Source organism: Musa acuminata, chromosome BXJ3-3 (assembly GCF_036884655.1).
Source record: "Musa acuminata AAA Group cultivar baxijiao chromosome BXJ3-3, Cavendish_Baxijiao_AAA, whole genome shotgun sequence".
Classification (NCBI taxonomy): Eukaryota; Viridiplantae; Streptophyta; class Magnoliopsida; order Zingiberales; family Musaceae; genus Musa; species Musa acuminata.
Genome location: NC_088351.1, coordinates 38,010,623 through 38,030,831, shown reverse-complemented (window position 1 = coordinate 38,030,831; position 20,209 = coordinate 38,010,623). Strand labels below are relative to the sequence as shown.

Sequence of the window (20,209 nt, the reverse complement as noted above, 5' to 3'; positions counted from 1 at the left end):
TCTGCAGACGAACCTTATACCTTTGTCACGTTGTTACTCTATCATACGTACAAGTAAAGCACGTCCACTCAATCATCATGAGAATATTATCGTAAAAGAAAATTTCAAAGAAAAATGATGCACATCATTTAGAAGTTGGAAGCTACAATCAGAGATCAAATGCTATCTTTACAAGTTGAGAATCTGATTCAGTGAGGCAGACAAAAAGACGTTAGATTGGACAGACAAGGAATGACAAGTAGATTTCGTTGTCTAGTGGTCCAGTTTTTGTAGGCTTACAGACCCGACATTCTCTAGAAAAAAATCTAGTGGAGATTTCCCTCACCTGATGATGATGATTGCTCTTGTTGAAGTTTCTAGTGAGAAAGAGATATGTGTAACTTGTTAATCTTAAAATGGAGCTGGATGCACTTTGATATTATCATTAATATCTTGCAAGAAGATAACTATAACCCTCATGGAGTATCTTTCATCTGGTTATTGACATCTTTTCTCTGCTAGATTCTTTCACTTCACTAAACTCTGATATTTTTTTGGAAAGAGAACCAATATGCTAACTGACTTGCAAATCATGTAAAAAATAACTAAATCTAATTTTATCTGGAGGTAAGACTGACCTACTGTTTTTTTTTTTTTTTCTGATCTCCAGGACAAACTATAGTCATTTCTTAAAGCAATGAATCAGCCTTTATCTTTTGGAAAAATAAATATTAATCATCTTAATAACACACCCACAGTTGAGACAATCATCTCTCTCCATGTCCTCCCCACAAGCACAAGAACAGTAGAGTAGCACATGCATTTGGTATGTCTTCTGGAAATCTCTGAGTAGTGCTGTTGTCCAGAGAATTTAGCATCCAACAGCAATGATTTTAAACTTCATCCACAAATAGCACATTAAAATATGATTGTCCAATTGGATAAAGTTTAGTATCTACATTTATAATAGCACTTGCAAGGTGAAGTTTTACTGGAGGCCTCAGACTTTGAAGATGTCAACACTTCACAACGGTGAAAACCAGAAGTCAAGCAACATTAGCAAGAGATGGATGCTAAGCTAAGCCATGGTTGTCTTGTGAATAAGAGATCCTTTGTCTTACATTGATATATATACACGCAAATGATGCCAACATGGAGTTGCAAACTATATATACATATATATCTGCAAGATCAATGGCTATCTGCTACTTACATATACTTATATATGATTACATGTTTCCGGCATGATTGGACAACTTATATACATCCCAGTGAACTGCAGCAGCATAAGAAAAAAAAGAAAACCTATGACAGGTACAAGAATTTCAAGAATATGCCAAAAAAAAAATCGACAGGGAGCATAGGACTGCACCAAAACCTGTCATGTCCGGTTCTTTCTCCTGGATCTGAGCTGATGAAGTTGATCCCTCCACTGAGCTGAAAGTCGAGAAGAAGGTTATAACATATAGATCAATGTAACATCTATACATAGTCAATAAGACACTTCTTGGTTAGGTATGATTGGTTTGCATTAAGTGTATATAAATGTTTGAAGAGGTTTGCAACTGGGCCTAATGCAAGTGAACCCAAAATCAATGCATTACATATAGAGTTCACATAACATCTAAGAGTAGTCAGTAATCAATAAGACACCTTTTGAATTGGTTTGCATCGGATGGTACACTATTTGAAGAATGTTTGAAGACTGTTTGCAACTGGGCCTAATGCAAGTGAACCCAATCATCGGGAGCATGTGGCCTCCTAGCATTTTTTTTTCCCTAGAATTTGTCTTATTTGAAAAATTCCAGACAATTTTAAAAATTGTTTCAGCATATCACAATGTCTACAATATGTTAGTTATCAAACTTCAATTACAAAGAACTGTTTACAACTGACCCTAATATATTCTCAAATTTTTGATGTTTTATTACCAGCACAATGGATAAAACTAAGGGCACAAAATGAGAAATGATGTTTTACCAGCATCTAAGTATCGTTCCTCAACAGCAGCAGTCAGCATGTTTTGGATCAAATTGAACTCTTCGGTCTCGAAGCAAGACTGGCCTTCAGGCCTGTCAACATCACAGCTCGTATCATGGGATAAAACATGACATTGATTTAAATAATTTAAGCCACAATTATTCAAAAAGTAAAGTGAAAAACAAATGAATAAAAATAATCATTTTATGGATTCTTGTAAAGCACACAACTAATTCGAGAAACCTATAGGAAATACCAAGAGAAAATTTATAAAATATTACATACATCGAAGGTACCGGACTAGGCAGAAATTTTTCTCCTCAAAAATCAAGGAAATAGGGTGGCACTTAAATTGTGAAATTTTCCAATGTTCTGTGGTCACATTAACATATATGATGGTCATGACTTGGACAATAGGAGAACAGAGTGTGTGCTGCAATGATCAGATTGTCATCCAAATAATTTTGCCAGAATATGATTTAAATTGAAAGAGATGAAATCTTTAAATTTTGAAAATATATCAAGGCATTCTTTTTACATGTCAAGTTCCACGAACAACATTCCATCTGATTGAGGACCCTGCATTGTCAACTTGCTTGGCTTGACCACTCTCATTGTCACTGCATACAAGATTTCTGTCGACTTGTTTTGGAACCTGTATCAGTCAAAGCCATAAGGAAGCATACACAGATAGATGATTTGAGTTGAATTATGACGAATTGGTTAAAATATAAACATAAAATTTTCATGTTATAAGCATAAATGTTAAGTGTGGACTCTAAAGGTGATACTGATTCCCAAATATATAAGGGTAGCTAACAAGATTAAAGCCATAAAAGCATGAATTGTCAGTCTAAATGGTTACCCGACAAATTAAGCATATTATAATGAATTAAGTGCACATGTTAACTTTTGTTAACATTAGTTTAAAGCAGCCATTTTGATGTACATATCTAAAAGAAACTAACTTTTGTTAGCACAACATTAGTTTATAGGAGCCATTTTCACCATGCTGATAATTTGGCAAATGAATTTTCTGGCTACATGTACCAAACATGTGATGTGTATGGTATATCAATACTCAATTTACTCCTGTACGTGTTTGCAGTTTGGGCATCCCATACTCCAGGAGAATAAGATGGACTCTCATCCAAACTCAATCAATATAGAAAAACAAATACTATGTTCTGTGCCACAATATAAAATGAACTAGAAAAAAAATTGAAATATTCAAAAGTTCTCAACTAGGTACACAATCTAAGATCTATGGTGCCCTGAACTCAACCCTAGTCTAGATTTGTTTTGATTCAACCTAGACCTTTTATTCTCGCTTTGATCTTAACCTGAAACAAGTGCATGGTTGAGTTTTTAGTAACTACGTTCAAACATTTCTACAGTACAAACTCCTAGTAAAAGTTTTTAAGCCCATGCACCAAAATCTTTAAGCTATTTTGAAAACCAAAAGATACCTTGCATTGAACAGCCATATTAATGGCATCTGAAGGTTGGAGATCAAAGCTTATAGTCTTCTTTTCATTCCCTACCTGCGTGTGAGAAAAAAATTTCACTTCAGAACCTTTCTTCCTCTCGGAGGAAGTTTACTTCAGAATTCATATTGTCTGTATCATAGCAACAATTCAGAATTCAAGTGTTCAGACAATTATTGTGTGCCCTACTATACCATAAAAGTAAATCACTATGATAGAGAGAAAGGACAACTCATGCTGCACTGTAAAAGGAAGAACAATACAGCAAATAAGGAATGTGGGTTCTTAGAACATTACATAGCACATGGCTTCTTGTATGACTGGTTTGCTTCATAATTTATAATGTCAGGCTCAACCAGGGACGTTTCCTAAACCTGCCTAATTTTGAAAATGGCATATCCAACAAGGGGGGAAGTTGTCTTGACATTCATTGTACCATTAAGACAGACTTGAAATCATGATCTAGGATGCATAAAAGGAAGAAGGATCCACAGTTTTAGAATTAGGAGAAGAAAGAACAAAGTTCAGTTACAACATAATCTATCATAACCAAATGGAGATAACCCCTTAAAAAATTCAACAAACAAAAGTCTAAAATCTGCCTTGTAACAATCCACACGAAACAATCACCAAATAACACTATCCAACTAGCATGATTTTCCAGAATAGATCTGTCTAATTCGGGCATTCCCGTTATGATAGGCATCAGAACTAGTTCACATCATCAGTACTCTTTCCTTACATCTTAACCTAAATACCACAGGATCCACAAAAAAAAAACTACTTCCACCAGTTCAGAGTCAAAGTTGAGATTTTTAATCAACAGAAGAAATATTCCAATGGATTCCCTTCCCTAAAATTGCAACATATACAGCAGCATCTCATACATGCAGAACATAAGCTTACAAATCCCAAACAACTCAAAGAAACTATAGAGCTTACATCTCCCGAAAACAGCGGACTAAAAGGTTTCGATCGATCGATCGAGAGAGGGCTTACCAGCAGTATAGTTGAAACAACCGATCGAAAAGTTCAGGAAAGAAAAAGATCCGTACGACCAAGCTACACAAACTAAAATCTCATCAACCAAGAAAGGAAAGGGGGTTAATTTAAAGAGAAGACAGAGGGGAATTTGCAATGCGAACAGCCGGCATTACAAATCCCGACACTCCAATCCCAATCCTCTCGTTACAAGAGCAGGAGATCCGAACTCGTAGTATAATCGAAGGCCTAAATGACGATAAAATTCCTAATCTCTCCTCTAACCGTAGCTTCTCTGCTAGAGTTTGTGAAGTGGGAGGAGGGCAATTACGTACTTCACGTTTTGTCAGACCACCAAAGCTCGCCTCTTAAAAAGACAAAACAACCCCTATGGCTGGTTCGTTATATAATAATCCAAATGGTATTTTAGTCATTTTATTTATGTGCGAACCGACAACCACCGGAAGCTGTCGGTGAACGAATCAGATACTCGGAAAAAATCAGGATCAGGAGAGGATGACACGTGTCGTCGAGATAGCACCCGGAAAAGGTATTTTTTTGAGGTATTATTTATTCATTTATTTGATTTAATGATTGAATAAAAATATCTTTCCACGAACGTTCCTCGAGAAAGGGTTAGAATTGTGTCGGTGGGAACCGAAGCTATAAAGTAATCCTAAGGAATTGGTAGCATTTAATTTGGACCATCAAAATTAGCTGTCAGCAGGAGAGAGACCAAATCTTTCTTTGGCATTTGTCGGGAATCTTCGCAGTAATCACTGCCGATTGAAGATTTCATGTATCTAATTGCATATAGAATCATATCAAACTTTCTGCTTTAGATGTGAGATTATATAATCATATATTGTAGGAACCATATCTCTACTTTATTGAGGATCCATATGGTCTAAGAATGTGCGTTGCTTTGGGGACAATCTTTACCTTACGCTGTTTCATTTGATCACAGTCTCTACATGGATTGGAATACAATCGATCTCAAGGCAAACATCCTTCACAGGGACCTGAAATCTGGGAATCCTCCCATCAATGCTAGTTGTGAACTCAAGATTTGTGCTTTTGGTGTGAGCAGTGGGAAATGCTAGTTCGTATGTCGAGACCTCCATGGATGTTTGATCAGTTGCATGCATCTCGTCTGAGCTGCTTGAACGAGAGCTCATCTTCCCAGGCACAGAGTGCCTTGTGGCCAGCTTTAGCTCATTCTCAGTATGCATGTCTCCATGAGCGAAGGCCTGCAAGTATAGCAAATCCCTCCCATGCAATCCTTTCGCCATTGATTTACTGCAGAAGATGCCGGTTTTTGATCCATCTAAGAGGAGCACCTTTGCATGTCGCCTCTTTACAACCCTGCTAAACTTCCAGCGGAGGTTCTCATTGATCTTGACATCGATGAAGATCTTGGAGAAAGTATGATCGTGGTGACGATCTGCGAGGAGATGCATTACTATCGTCCATAAGCTTCTGTGAACTCATATGAACCTGTGCTCGTCTTTAGAGCAGGCATGAGTCTTGCTTGTGATGGACAGAAACTTGCTGCCTGTGTTTATATATCATAAGCAAGACTCAGATCTGTTCCAAAGATGTCTAATTATGCTTTGTACTGTGATCCCAGTGTACACTGTTAAGATATAGCGGCTGCTATACTCCTACCCTACATGAACTCAACGAGTGTCTCATTGAAGGTTCATCCAAATGAAAGCCTGGCGAAGTGTGTTTAAAGGATCGAGTAGGTTTTATGAGTGAGATTATGGTTTCACAGAAACCCTTCCTCACCAAGCTTTTGCTCTCTTCTTTTCCCTTTGAGAAAAGTGGATCAAGTACAGTGAGCTCAGAACATATCAACGTGCTTAACAGTGACGTGCTTTGCATCTTTTTCCATGCACGACCTGCTGCCATGGGGAAGCAAACTGCTTTTGATCAGTTGATTCATGTAGGATTGGGCAAAGGATAAAGGTGTGATTCGGATTGCCCCATGGCAGCACTTCCATTTTGTTTATTGGCCACTGCTTGCAGGTGGAAGATGAAGTGGAGATGGTAGTTCTTCCACTATGTTTATTGGTCACTGCGTGTAGTGGTTGATGAAGTGGAGATGGTAGTGGTTGATAAAAGTTGAAATATAAAGTAGATATTATTGAGATGAGATGGGTAAGTATTTTAAAATTTATAATTAAATATAAAAAGGTTTTCATAAAAAAAAAATTAAACTTTGATTATTTTATAAATATCTAATCTATTTTTAGATTTTGATGAGAAAAAACAAGATGTGAGGTATATTTTTGAGAGAAAACAAGAGTATCCTAGAGAGGGTATTCTCTAAGATTTTTAGAGAGGGTGAGAAAAAAAATAAATTCTTTAAAATGTATATGAGATGGTATATAAGGAAGTCACGTAATTGATGTCATATGATAAAGAATTTAATTTAATTTATCGAACCATAGATGATGTAGACTTTAGTTTTATTCGAGGATATAAACAAGATTTATCGAACCATACTAAATTTTATATTAATTTTTTAATATACTTTTTAGTTTATCAATTTTTAAATATTTTTAGTTTTAAAAAATTTCTCTTCCTTCCTAAAAGTGTTTGACAAAAGATGGAGGAGATTGGAAGGTCCTTCTTTGATGCGTGGCATCAGAACTTTGACGCGCAAGAGAGAGAGTGGGATTTGACACCACAAAACCTAGCGAGAGGGAGCTTTTATGCTTAGTAGGGATTGCATTTGCTTTCCAAAAGGAAGAAGGAAAATGAGGACAAAACACTCAGATCATTCTGCCTTTGATGAACGAGAGAGGAGGGCCAGAGATTTCTAGGTTACTACCATCACAATTGCAATGAGCTTTATTCTTGCAGTTAGGCCAGTTAGAACCTTTCCATGCTGCAAAGTCAAGCTTTACCACAGTAAAAACAATGGCTATTCAATGGAGTGTCTTTGGTGTACAGTACTGCATGCAATTTACAAGTAGATGTACCAGTATGACATCAATATATGACCATTCAAGATCTTCATCATTACTTGTGATCATTCTTGATTGCTGACTGCACATGAAGCTCCCAGTTTATGGATAGGACCACGCAATATCTCCATTATTTTGCTCTAATCGAACATGAAAAATATGCAAAAGAAGTTCCGAGACTACTTTTGTTAGGATATGGATGATACATCTTTTCTTCCTTCCCTGACAAATGGAGAAGAAGGTTGTCATCTCATCATCTTTTTTGTCTCAATATCTTTGCAACTGTAGGAGATGTCAGCCATATTAATTCGAGTCACTGTCAATTTGATTGCTGTCGTATCTTTGCTCTCATATCAACAATCAAAGAAAGATGTTTTGTTCCATTGAAACTTGCCCCCATTTTTTCTCTTCATTCTTATCAATATGACAAAGTAGATGAAGGGTTATCATCATTCCATGAGTCACTTTAATAGCCTCTCAGTTTCTGATTCTGCTTAACAGAAGCCTTCAACAGATGGAAGAATATTGATAGTGTGTCAAATTCACACACCATCCTCTCAAATGGATGTCTTCCACATAATTCAACAGATCCTTTGGTAATGAAAGTTCACAAGGCTGGTCTGCATGATCTGTGCCTTCCCTGTCAATCTTTCTCCTTCTTTAGGTGCTGCCAGGCCCACAAACTGGCAGAATATTGTTTGCTAGATTGTGTTTTTGCACTCTCCCGAATCACAACCTGTCAGTATTGTTTTCATTGGAGGTGTCCGAGAAAAAAAGCAATCAGTGCTAGGAAAAAAAGCATCAGCCAATCAGCACATTATTGCTATTAAGAATGGTGATGCTGACGGTGCTGAGAAAGGGTCACTCCAAGAACATGGAACATATTCTCGTGAACACCACCAGCTTTTTGTGTGCGCCATGTCTTCCATGTGAAGGTTTGTTCTTGATCAGTAATATACCTATTGGTTCTGGACATCAAAAGAACTTGAATGACTTTTCTAATCAACATAATAGTTGAAACTAAAATTTAATCTTTGTTTGAAATATTTCTAATCAACATTCGTGCATTTGTGGGCATGTCTGCTTGTTTCCATGTGCATGCGCATGCATGCAGTGTACGTAAGAATCTTACTGCTGCAGAGGATATATAATATGTAAAAGCTCCATTCCCAGACCTGTGCTTGGTGCTCTCGAATCCCAAGCAACACAGGCCTTTAAGGTACAAACGAACATGGTTCTCCTTGTCATGTCACCTGCTGCAGCGTAGTTTTCTAGGGTTCTTGAAGGGAGTTCAAGGTAGATCATGGGAAGCCACCTTCTTGCCAGAATTCTTAGCTTCACTTGGAAGCATTTGACCTTCAACAAGCTTGTGGATCACATGTTGTGATGACTTGCATTTTTCACATTTCTTTCATTAAGTAGAAATTTACATATATGTTGTTGGTTTATAGTAATGGATGGAGTACTGATCTTGATGCTGCTAGAGTTGCAACATAATGTGGAGAGGGCAACATACAGAGGACAAGAAGCTCTGAGATGTTGTGTTAATGGAGGATACTCTTCTAGAGTCTTGTAGCAGAAGGGTGACAAAGCTACTCTATATCACATCTAGATTGAAGCCTCAAAGTTAGTCACATGGTCCTTCAGTTTTGGCCAGGTGTGTAGATGACCAAGAGACCTATCTTAATCAATTTGGAAATGGCTACCATGGTGAAGACAAGTTGCAGCCCTGTCAAAATAGCTTAGCATACAAGTAATTCTCTCTGTAAAGAGATCCTAATTGAATGCAATGAACAAGGAGAATTTACTTTAGAGAATGGAACATTTTCATATTGCTAAAGTTTCCATCTTCAACAAGATTATGCTTTCTCTTACTTTCTTAGATCTTAAAGTTCTTTAGCTAATCAAGTCAATGATGCTTAATTTATTCATGTTAAGGCCAAATCCACAGAAAACAGCAAAAGTAAACATCACGATCCATGTTTGCACAAATTATTAGCTTTCATTTGCAATTCATTGAAGGAATGGGTACTGTTTCATTCTTTTCTCTTGCAAATAATTGAAGGCAATGGTGTGATATAACTACTATGAGACCTTAGTCTGGTCATTTATCCTGCTTCAACAATTAAGAGTTTTAGTCTTGTAAGCAAGTGTGAAAGTGATGCCTTTGATGCTTTGAGGTTTAGTGTGAAATGGCTCTAAAACAATCAAAAGTAAAAAGGTTATGTAAACATTAAACAGGTAATTATATTTGATATTGACTAGAATCATCAGGGCAGGTATACAATTCCAACCACCATGCAATGATCACAATGCCATTAGCAATGTCAACAGTGTGAACTGTGACCAGCAGCTATGAATGACCATTGAACAGTGAAGAATATGCCATATATTGCTTTAAATTTTAGTTCATTAAATACAGATGGACTTAATCAATATATTTTAACTCTACAATCAAGCTTTTAGATATGAAGATTCCAACAAATTTACTTGTCATTTCACATCATTGAACAGAAGAAATAGTTGTGTTTACATATGCAGAGATTTGATTGAATGAATGTGTGGTACTTAGATGTCTTGACTATTCAAAATCCCAGTCTATTTTCTCCTAGAAGTCCTCCGATGATGGTGGACTAAATTAAATGAAGGCCATGAATCATCTATGGATCTAAAGGAGCCACAAAGGCATGATGATGAACACTATTTCCAGTTTGGTAGATGGAAATCATAGTATCTTTGATGCCTGACATCATGGAACATATATTGTATATACACAAGATTCCAGAGCTCTTTCTCCTCCTTTGCTCTATAAATACCACCCCTTCCCCAAGCTCCAATTCCCTTTCCCCCTCTCCTCTTCTTCCTTGCTTAGCTTTCTGCAGGTCCTGCTGCTTTGTTCTTCTCTAGCCTTCTTCCTGTTGTCATCCCCATGGCTCCAGTGGCCCTGCTTTTGAGTTTTCTTGGGTTCTCAATCTAAAATCGAAAACCCAACAGCTGAATTCTTTGTTCTTGCTGCTGCTTTTGCTTTCTACTTTGGCTGACCTCCCTATTCTTGATCTTTCTGCAGTTATCTACTAGGGAAACTCTGCCAAAATTTTCTCTAAAGATTCTGCAAACAAGCTTCAAAATCTGACCTTTTCTTGATCTTTGGTGTAAAGATACCACCTTGCTGCCGAAAACTGAGGGGAATTCCGTGTTCTATCAGCTCCAAGATTTGATCTTTGTATCCTGAAGACTCCTGTGTGTTTGTCACATGCAGCATCTGTTGCTCTTGACGTTTCTAATTGATGTCGCTTATCCTAAGTGAGATCCTTCTCTCTGGGTTTATGATCAACATCACGCTCAGGCGCAGGACCCATCTCGCTCAGTCCTTCTCTGTTGTCTTCCTTTACTGGTTTTATGTGTTTTCATGAGCTCGTTCTGAGATCTACATATATACATATATATATATATACATAGAATCTCCTAGTTTTCTTGATAGTATTTGTCTTGCTATATATTCACACTATTCAGCTATATTTCCAACCAATATATACTCTTTGCTTGAGCACTACCATTAAAATTTATATAGGCTAGTAAGAAAAAGAATATCATTTTCACTGCAAAAAGACAAAGCTTCTATGGCTTCTCCTGTTGGAACACCTTCTGGGTCCAGCCTGCTGCAAAAGTCAGCTTCCGAAGAGGATCTGCAGGCAGTGATGAACCTTAAGATGCAGAAGAGAAAGATATCGAACCGTGAATCTGCGAGGCGGTCCAGGATGCGCAAGCAGAAGCATTTGGATGGTCTCACCGCGCAGATCGGCCAGCTGAGGAAGGAGAACAGCCAGATCTTGACATCCTTCACCCTCACCACGCAGCGGTTTTTTGCAGTGCAGGCCGAGAACTCTGTCCTGAGGACGCAGATGGTGGAGCTCAGCAACAGGCTGCAGTCTCTCAATGACATCCTCCACTGCTTGAAAGCAAAATATAGCATCAGTAGTGGCCCCATGATCACTGATGACTTCATCAATCCGTGGAACCTCATGCGCATGAACCAGCCGATCATGGCTTCAGCCGAGAACATGTTTCAGTACTGAAAGATAAGAATCCATCAATGATGTAAAAGCGAAGGCTGCTGCCTGTGCTGTTGCTGTCGGTGCTTTTAGAGCTTCAAATGCTCAAACTGTATAAAATTCCAGTATGTTAAGACCAAAAGTTGTATGAATGGTATAAAGGGAAAGCTTGGTCACAGATTGTGGCTTGTATGTGGTCTCCTACCTACATAAGCATCCAGAATCATTCTTTTGATTAATCCATTTGGTTCATCAAACTAAGGCATGATTTGAGTAGTTAAAAGAGTAGGAGAGATTGAAGAGATCTGAGATCTGACAACAGAACAGCAACTTCCAAGGCCATAGAAAAATACTTTGAATGGTTAAATCCATTATGAAAGCATGAGCAAGTCTTCATGGCCAATCTGATATCTGCTTATTGAGATATATTGAACGTAATCACACTTTGTTCTCAGCTGGAATCCCTTGAAGCACTCACTGAAATCAATTTCATGTATATGAAGGATGGAGTTATGATGCTTCCACTGGAGCAATTCTCAATTCATAGTAATATGTCGCATATGTTATGACAACTCATTTGCCCTTCTGTGGACCATTGATTTGTTTCTGGAAAAGAAGCAATAAGTGATGCAGTAAATTATGTTTCACTCCACTAAAAAGCATCAGCAAGTTGCCAATAGATTAAGACTCTAAAGAGACTACAACAATTTCATGAAACATAAATACACCCAACAGCATAACATGAAGAGGATGACATGAGCTTGAGACGCTTAGTGATTCTTCAAGTCATTCTTCGCCATTTGCACTTTGGTTCCTTGAGCTTTACTGCCACCTGCACATAGATCCAATCACAAGTCCTGTCGATCAACTGGAACAGAGAAATCCTGATGCCATGTCTCAGATGTTATCTTTAAACAAAAACCTTATTTCTGGACAACACCAAATGGTCATTCATGAAATAAAACACTAGAACATATAAATACATGAAGTCTACATAGACAGTCTTAGCACTTAGCCACAGTTCAATTGATTCTTCGTCATTATTTTGGGCTTCAGCTTTCAGCTGCACATATCTGCATCCAGCCATAGATGTTGTCATTTTGTTGGAAGAGAGTAATCCTTAAGCTTTGCTTCATGATAACTACGCCGATAGAAACCCCAGAAACAACTATTAATCCCACGACAACGCTAGTAACATATAATATTATTGTTTCAAGCATATCTCCATCATCATCTTCCTCTAGTTTGACTCCTGCATCAGCCGAACTGGTGGCAATCTGCTTTTTATTATAGAAACCCCAAAATAGCAGCAAATCGGGAACTTATATAAAGCATTCTGGTAACACCTAAATTAAAGTTCTGCGAGTCCTGCAAAATATGATTTCCAGGAAAAAGGAACAAAACAAATATATATACTCTCAGGTTATGAATACCGAAACAAACACACATAACATAAAATGTTGATTAATGAAAAAAATCCAATCAAGAAACATAGAATATCTCTCTTTAGATAATTATATAATCAAAAGGTCTCAGGTTTTAGCACCCAAATGATAGGAATAAGCAGTCTAGAGTGGGATTGATATGAATTTATAAAACTTATTTATTAATAATAATTCACTTTTAGAAAAAAAAAATGAGTATAATTTATTTTTGCAGAAAAAAACAATTGTACTTCGGTAGAAAATGAAGAGTGAGTCTCATACTATATGAATTTTGAGAATGATCAAAATATACAATCTCATCTCGAAAGATTCGTCACTCGAATAAAACATTGATTTCAGCTGAACAATAGGAGCATGTCCACAATAATGGTTACAATTTTATTGTCTAATTGTCTCTCCACACTGTGATTGTCATTATCTTTATCTAATTTGAGCATAATAACACAGTAGATTTTTATTTTCTATTGTAAGAACAATAACAGAAGAACACAGTCTCCACTCTCATACATTGATTAAATATAGGTAGATTAACTATTTCGTTAGCAAACAGAGTATGACATACACTCTTGCAATTAATCTTTTTAGTTGTCAGATATGTATGTATCAATCCATAAGCGAAGGCCTGGCGATAACAAAGTGATGATGGATGGAGATGTTATGACACTAGAACTAATACATGTAATGTATACAGAGAATCCATGATGCTTATTTCAACTTAATCATGACAGCATAATATGATAACGTCATTACATGCTAACGCAAGATTTCGATGCGACTAACTACAAAGGAAAACATGACACACTTTAGCACTTACCGGCAGTTCATGTCATCGTTTGCCATTTGGATTTGAGCTTCGCAAGCTTAACTGCAAACTGAACATAGATCCAGTCACTGGTCTTGTCGATCCGTCGGAAGAAAGCAAATCTGATGGCCTGCTTCATGATGAGTGTGCCAATAAACAGCCAAAAGCCGACCACAAATCCAACCACAATACTGGTGTACTCCAATAATTTGTCGAGCTTCTCATCATCTTCATGTTTAACTCTGACGTCAGGTGGATTTTGATAAACAGGGCAATCTGGCAGTGGCATACCGCAAAGGCCTTTATTACCCACATATGTCGAAGAGTCAAAGGTCGACAATTGACCACTCGTTGGAATTTTTCCTGATAAGTTGTTGTAAGACAGATTCAAACGTTCCAGGAAATGCATAGCAGAAAAGCTTGAAGGTATCTCCCCTGTGAGATTGTTCACCGATAAGTCAAGTGATTCAAGCTGTTTCATGTCACCCATCTTTTCTGGAATCCTCCCCGTCAAATGATTGTTGGATAAGTTTAGGAAGCGCAATCCGAGAAGCTTTGTCAGTTCTTTTGGGATTTCACCAGAGAGATGATTATTTGACAAGTCTATGCTCGTCACCAGCGAGAGAATGGTTGTGTAATCAACCATTGATCCTTTTGTGGTCATCAAGATGCTCTCTTCATAATAATAGGTGTCGATATGAAGCACTGACGTGATATTATTTTGTATCTCAACCATGGCACTGAAATTTCCTAGAGGTGATGGTAGACTGCCAGTTAGATTGTTGGAAGAAAGATCCAATACTTGGAGAGAAGTGAGATCCGCTATATTCATTGGGATGGTACCATATAGAACGTTTGACCTCAGACGAAGAACTCTCAACGACCAGAGGTTTCTTCCTATCCATGTTGGAATTCTGCCATGCAATTTATTTTCACCAAGATCAAGGGTAACTAATTTGTGACAATGTTTCAAAAACAAAGGAATTGTTCCAGACATATTGTTATTATTCAAATGTAATGACTGTAGAGAGATGGGGAACGAGTTCTGACAATCGGGTACTTCCCCAATTAAGTGACTGTTAGATAGATCAAGGACCTGAAGTGATTGCATGTTGCAAAAGAAGGGAGGTAGACTATCATTGATATGGTTATGAGATAAAGACAATAGAGAGAGCTTTGTAGCTTTTGTAAAGCTCGGGGGAATAGGTCCCACAAATGAGTTATTAGAGAGGTCTAACATCAATTGAGGAATGAAAGGTAGTCGACCTCGTAAATTGTTAGAGCTCATGTTAAGACTTTGTAACCCTCTCGAGAAATTTGAAAACCAAATTGGGAGGTTGCCCGAGAGTCCTACTCCACATAGATATAGAGTTGTCAATTGCGTCTGAGTTTGAAGCCAAGTAGGCAATTCAGCTCCTAAACGACAAAAGCTCATGCCAATAAATTCGACATTAAAAGGGGGATGCCAATCATTCGGTAGGATCACGTTCAAGGAGTTGGAAGATATGGTAAATCCTAATAAGTTTGTGAGATTAGAAAAGTGTGCTTCGGTGATGTTACCTACTAGAGAGTTTGAGGAGAGGTATAAATCTTGTAATTGAGATACTCGACCCATACTCGAAGGAATAGTACCGTTTAAATGATTGTGCTGCATGTATAAGGATAGTAAAGATGTCCATTGTGTGCAGGCAGATAAACCATCAAATAGATTGGTTAGCTCCCCACCAATGTTATTTTGAGACAAATCTATCATGGTCAAGTTGCACAGACCACCCATTGTTTCTGGTAGCAAACCTGATAAATTATTATTTGATATGTCCAAATACAGCAAGCTACGGAGTCTACCAATTGTATCAGGTATTTGCCCAATCATAGAGTTACCTTGTAAATATAAGAAAAACAGGTTTTGAAGACCCCCAATGGTTGATGGTATTTCTCCAGTAATAAAGTTATTGTCTAAATATAATACCTGCAAATTTTGAAGACCCCCAATGGTTTCTGGTATTTCTCCATGAATATGATTGTCAGTCAAACATAATATCTTCATATGGATGAGAGTACCTACAGTCTTTGGAATGCATCCGACAATATTATTGCTTGATAAATCCAACATTACCAAGTTGGTGAGGTTGCCGATGCTCTCTGGTATTTTTCCAATGATGCCATTAGAGGACAAATCTAGGTACTCCAATCGGACAAAATTTCCTACGGTTTGTGGAATTTCTCCGCTGATTGAATTGCCCGACAACCCTAAATGTCGCAAGTTTGTGAAATTCCCCAGAGAAGCAAATATATGTACGATGACATTATAATTCCCTGATAAGTCCAGGTACTCCAGGTCTCTAAGGCTCCCTGGAGGAATATCTCCAGATAATTGATTGAAGCTCAAATCCAAGTGCTTTAGGCCCATGCTGCTGACATTGTTCAGAATATCAAGAATTTCTCCTTCAAGGGAGTTGTCTGATAAATCCAATTCCTTCAGATTAAGGAGAGCTCCTAGAGCAACTTGTACCGACTCGATAGTGAGACTCCCACAGCCAGAAAGAAGGAGGTACTCGAGGCTGGTGGCGTTAGAAAGCCATCTTAGCATGGCAGACGTGATGTTGGAATTCCCAGACAGATCCAACGTAGCAATGGCTGTAAGATTGAAAGGGGGCAAAGGAGATGGAACATATGGCAGGTCTACATAAATCAAATGTAGCACTTCAAGTGTGGAGATTGAATTAATTATGTAGAACCAATTGGTTGCTTTGGAGAGGTTGACATAACTCATGTCAAGATATTTTAGAGAAGGAATACGGGAGAGCCAATCGAGATCATCAACATGTAAATCATCATACCATCCGTGAAGGTCGAGATGGTGTAGGTTTGAGAGGTTCTCGAACTGAGGAGGAATTGGTCCATCGAACATGGCATTAGATAGGTTGAGATATTCCAAGTGGACTAGTGAAGCGATCATTTTAGGCACAGGGGCGTGGGAGAAGTTATTCATGCTCAAATCCAAATACTTCAAGTACTTCAGTTCTTGCAAAGATGGATTTACCTTGCTGGCGCCTATTGTTTCCACATAGTAAAACACATCCCACATATCGTATGTGTAGGGGTAGCGGAGGTCGAGCTTGGTGACATGGCCGGTGGTGTTGTCGCAGGCCACACCTCTCCACCCACAGCAGTCTTTGCCGGTCCAAGAAGAAAACCAGTTGTCGGGGTCGTACATATCAGATTTGATGGCGAGGAGAGCTCTCCTCTCGCTTTCCATGCAACTGCTGCCGATTCCCTCCACCTCGACATGATCCTCATCGCCGAAGCCATGGCCGAGACAGCAGGAGACGAGAAGTAAGGCCACGAGCATCATGAGACGCTTCGAGGTAATACGTCCGTTCTGGAAACTGCCGCTACCGGCTGCAGCCATCGATTGAGCGCTCAAAGAAGAGAAAAGTGAAGGCGTTAGGTTGGAGAGGAGACCTCTCTGGGCACGTATACATAGCCACATCACCACCGGAAATCCCCACGACTTGTGCGCACATTCCCTGTAGATTTGATGCCGTGGCTAGCACGCAGTCAAAGGTCAAGCATACTTTGACTTTAGTGTCGCTAAGATTCAAGTCAAAGTCAAGGGCGCCCACTTAATTCTGACGTGACGGTTGGATGATTCAAAGAAGTTGGTGAGGGACCCAACTTCCATTCACAACTGATGCGGCTACTTACTTTCCCCTCCCACACCATGCATGCATCAAAGCAATAACATGATAGAAGCTGCGAAGCACTTAATTCTAATGTGAAAGTTGGACGATTCATGTAAGTTGGAGAGGGCCCTAATTTCAATTCACATTTACTGCTGATCATTTTACCAGTTCATTTAGGAGTGTAACAATGGAGACTTTTCGTGTATATATATATATATATATATATATATATATATATAGCTGCCACGTCCCCGCGATTTCCGCGGGCTCTTCGTAGATTTGATCGTGCTACTACCGTGCGGTTTAGGTCAAGAAGACTTGACTAAGATGCAAGTCAAAGTCAATGACGCTCGACATTTTGGCTCTTGGATTCAACGTCGGCTGTCACCATCCCGTTGTCCAACCAATAGACCTTCACGAACACCTGCAATCTTTCTTCCGACAAAGATGCAGAAAATTCTACTCCCGTCATGTGATGGACACTGTAACTCGTCGTGTCATTACCATCATCCACTATACGTAGTCCAAGATTCTCAACATTTATAGACCCTGATGTATTTCTAACAACGGTGACTTTACACGTCCACGTGAAATCTTTGAAGAATCTAAGCTTAAATCTCGTTGACTCTTGACTTGTATTCTTGCGACACCATATATCACCACAACGGTGACTTTATAATAATTTTTATCACAATAATATTTTTAAAAATAGTATTGTACATAATATTAATTTGAATTTTAAATAAAAATTCAAGCATTTCTATATAGAAAAATATATATCATAAATAAAAATACATTGCCGCACTAATAGATATTATCGAGTTATCAAGTCTTTCAATTTTGAGTCTTAAATTTTTTTAAGTATTTAAATAATTAACTTACTAAAATTTTAAATAGTGGACATCATTCGAATCAGTGTCATCTGTTGCTCCTCATCGATATTTTCTTGTTCATCTCATCGATATTTTCTTGTTTCCTAAATTATGTGATTTCCGAAGGGTTTTCTTCTAAAAATTCGATTTTGTGGCATTCTTCCCTAAAAATATCATCTTGTGCTTAGTTGATCAGGGTTTGGATTATCTCATGGCGAGTGGAGGGCAACGACACCATCATGTAGCTATAGTGGCATCGATGCCATCGTCAACGAGGACGATGGAGAGGGTGGGCAAAGGGTGGGGCTGTCCACTGCCTCCTCCGTCAAGATGACAATGACGATAACTAGAATAGCAAAGTGGGGATGACGCGCAAAAGCTACCAAGGGCGAACGAGAGCAAGGGGCCAAGGGGTGGGAGGGCCATGCAAGGAGACGACGGGGGGTGGATGTTGGGCTGATGGCTCATATTCAGCCCATGTGGGCTTTATCAGCCCACAGCCCACACCCTCTCTTAACCTAACCCTAATTAAGATTAGGGGGGTGTGGTGGCTGCGTTTTAGAGGCAGATTAAGGCTATAAAAAGGCAGCAACGAGGCAGATCTTGGGGCCACGAGATTCCAAAGAGAAGAAGGAGATCAAGGCAGAAAAGGAAGAGAAAGAAAGGGAAGAAGAGAGACTGTTCACAATCATCTAGCAGTGTTCTCATCTCAGGTTAGATCAAATCTACAGTAGACTCTTGCTGTGATTACTTGGGGAGGTTTTAGATATTGTGGGCAGTGACATGATCCTTGTATCCCAGTTATTCTCTTGTGGTTGTTGCTAGGGTTTTGGGCAAGAGATTGAGATTTGTATATTCATTATTCTCATAGTGGATTATCTCTAGTTTGCCCCGTGGTTTTTACCCTTCACATTGAAGGGGTTTTCCACGTATATCTTGGTGTTCTGTTTGATTGTGTTTCCATTTTATTCCGCTGCGTATTTTGGTCTTCTAGTATTTGTTCCTATATAAAGGTTATTCCTCTTTTTATCCCCATCAGTGGAGGCGCCTAAGAGTAGAGGCGAAAGCAGCCAAGAACGGATGCAAAATCATTTCTCTGATCTTTGTATACTAAAGCATCCTGTGTGTTTGTCACATGCAGCATCTGTTGCTCTTGACATTTCTAATTGATGTCGCTTATCCTAAGTGAGATCCTTCTCTCTGGGTTTATGATCAACATCACGCTCAGGCGCAGGACCCATCTCGCTCAGTCCTTCTGTGTTGTCTTCCTTTACTGGTTTTATGTGTTTTCATGAGCTTCTTCTGTGAGATATATATATATATATATATATATATATATATATATATATATATATATATATATATATATATATATATATATATAATCTCCTAGTTTTCTTGATAGTATTTGTCTTGCCATATATTCACACTATTCAGCTATATTTCCAACCAATATATACTCTTTGCTTGAGCACTACCATTAAAATTTATAGAGGCTAGTAAGAAAAAGAATCTCATTTTCACTGCAAAAAGAACAAAGCTTCTATGGCTTCTCCTGTTGGAACTCCTTCTGGGTCCAGCCTGCTGCCAAAGTCAGCTTCCGAAGAGGATCTGCAGGCAGTGATGAACCTTCAGAAGCAAAAGAGAAAGATATCAAACAGCGAATCTGTGAGGCAGTCCAGGATGCGCAAGCAGAAGCATTTGGATTGTCTCACCGCGCAGGTCGGCCAGCTGAGGAAGGAGAACAGCCAGATCTTGACATCCTTCACCCTCACCACGTTTGTTGATTGTTCTTAAGCTTTAATTTTACCCTCCTTTTCGTTACACTTCCTGAGTCGGGTACGCGATCAAAACAGATATGCACAGATCCATGTCACATTTTAGCTTTGACGAAGGAATGGAATCCAAGAAAAGCTCTTACCAAGTCTTCCAAGCTTTGGAGCGGAAATG

The 20,209-nt window shown here is 38.5% G+C and overlaps 3 protein-coding genes across 3 annotated transcripts; 1 reads left to right on the top strand and 2 right to left on the bottom strand.

The window, feature by feature from the left end:
* Positions 1-1,046: 1,046 nt before the first annotated feature.
* On the bottom strand, positions 1,047-4,700 carry LOC135632764 (bifunctional nuclease 2-like). The gene is made up of 5 exons (XM_065141529.1): positions 4,446-4,700; positions 3,429-3,503; positions 2,498-2,614; positions 1,960-2,051; positions 1,047-1,416 (listed from the first exon to the last, which is right to left on the bottom strand). The coding sequence occupies exons 2-5, from the start codon at positions 3,455-3,457 to the stop codon at positions 1,361-1,363; spliced, it is 294 nt and encodes a 97-aa protein (XP_064997601.1). The 5' UTR covers positions 3,458-3,503; positions 4,446-4,700; the 3' UTR covers positions 1,047-1,360.
* A 5,241-nt stretch (positions 4,701-9,941) lies between these two features.
* LOC103979960 (bZIP transcription factor 11) lies at positions 9,942-11,632 on the top strand. Its single transcript, XM_065142457.1, has one exon. The coding sequence runs from the start codon at positions 11,023-11,025 to the stop codon at positions 11,476-11,478; it is 456 nt and encodes a 151-aa protein (XP_064998529.1). The 5' UTR covers positions 9,942-11,022; the 3' UTR covers positions 11,479-11,632.
* Positions 11,633-12,136: 504 nt separating this feature from the next.
* Positions 12,137-17,165, bottom strand: LOC135633668 (receptor-like protein EIX2). Its single transcript, XM_065143419.1, has 2 exons — positions 13,714-17,165; positions 12,137-12,822 (listed from the first exon to the last, which is right to left on the bottom strand). Exon 1 carries the CDS (start codon positions 17,111-17,113, stop codon positions 13,721-13,723), a length of 3,393 nt encoding a protein of 1,130 aa, XP_064999491.1. The 5' UTR covers positions 17,114-17,165; the 3' UTR covers positions 12,137-12,822; positions 13,714-13,720.
* Between the last annotated feature and the right edge of the window lie 3,044 nt (positions 17,166-20,209).

What these genes read in the sequence shown, in the direction of transcription:
- LOC135632764 (XM_065141529.1), bottom strand. Translation starts at nt 3,457, where the DNA reads ATGCCATTAATATGGCTGTTCAATGCAAG. An exon ending in ATATGGCTGTTCAATGCAAG is followed by an intron (nt 2,615 to 3,428) that starts GTATCTTTTGGT and finishes TGACTGATACAG; the next exon opens with GTTCCAAAACAAGTCGACAG. An exon ending in GGAACGATACTTAGATGCTG is followed by an intron (nt 1,417 to 1,959) that starts GTAAAACATCAT and finishes CTCGACTTTCAG; the next exon opens with CTCAGTGGAGGGATCAACTT.
- LOC103979960 (XM_065142457.1), top strand. Translation starts at nt 11,023, where the DNA reads ATGGCTTCTCCTGTTGGAACACCTTCTGGGTCCAGCCTGCTGCAAAAG.
- LOC135633668 (XM_065143419.1), bottom strand. Translation starts at nt 17,113, where the DNA reads ATGGCTGCAGCCGGTAGCGGCAGTTTCCAGAACGGACGTATTACCTCG.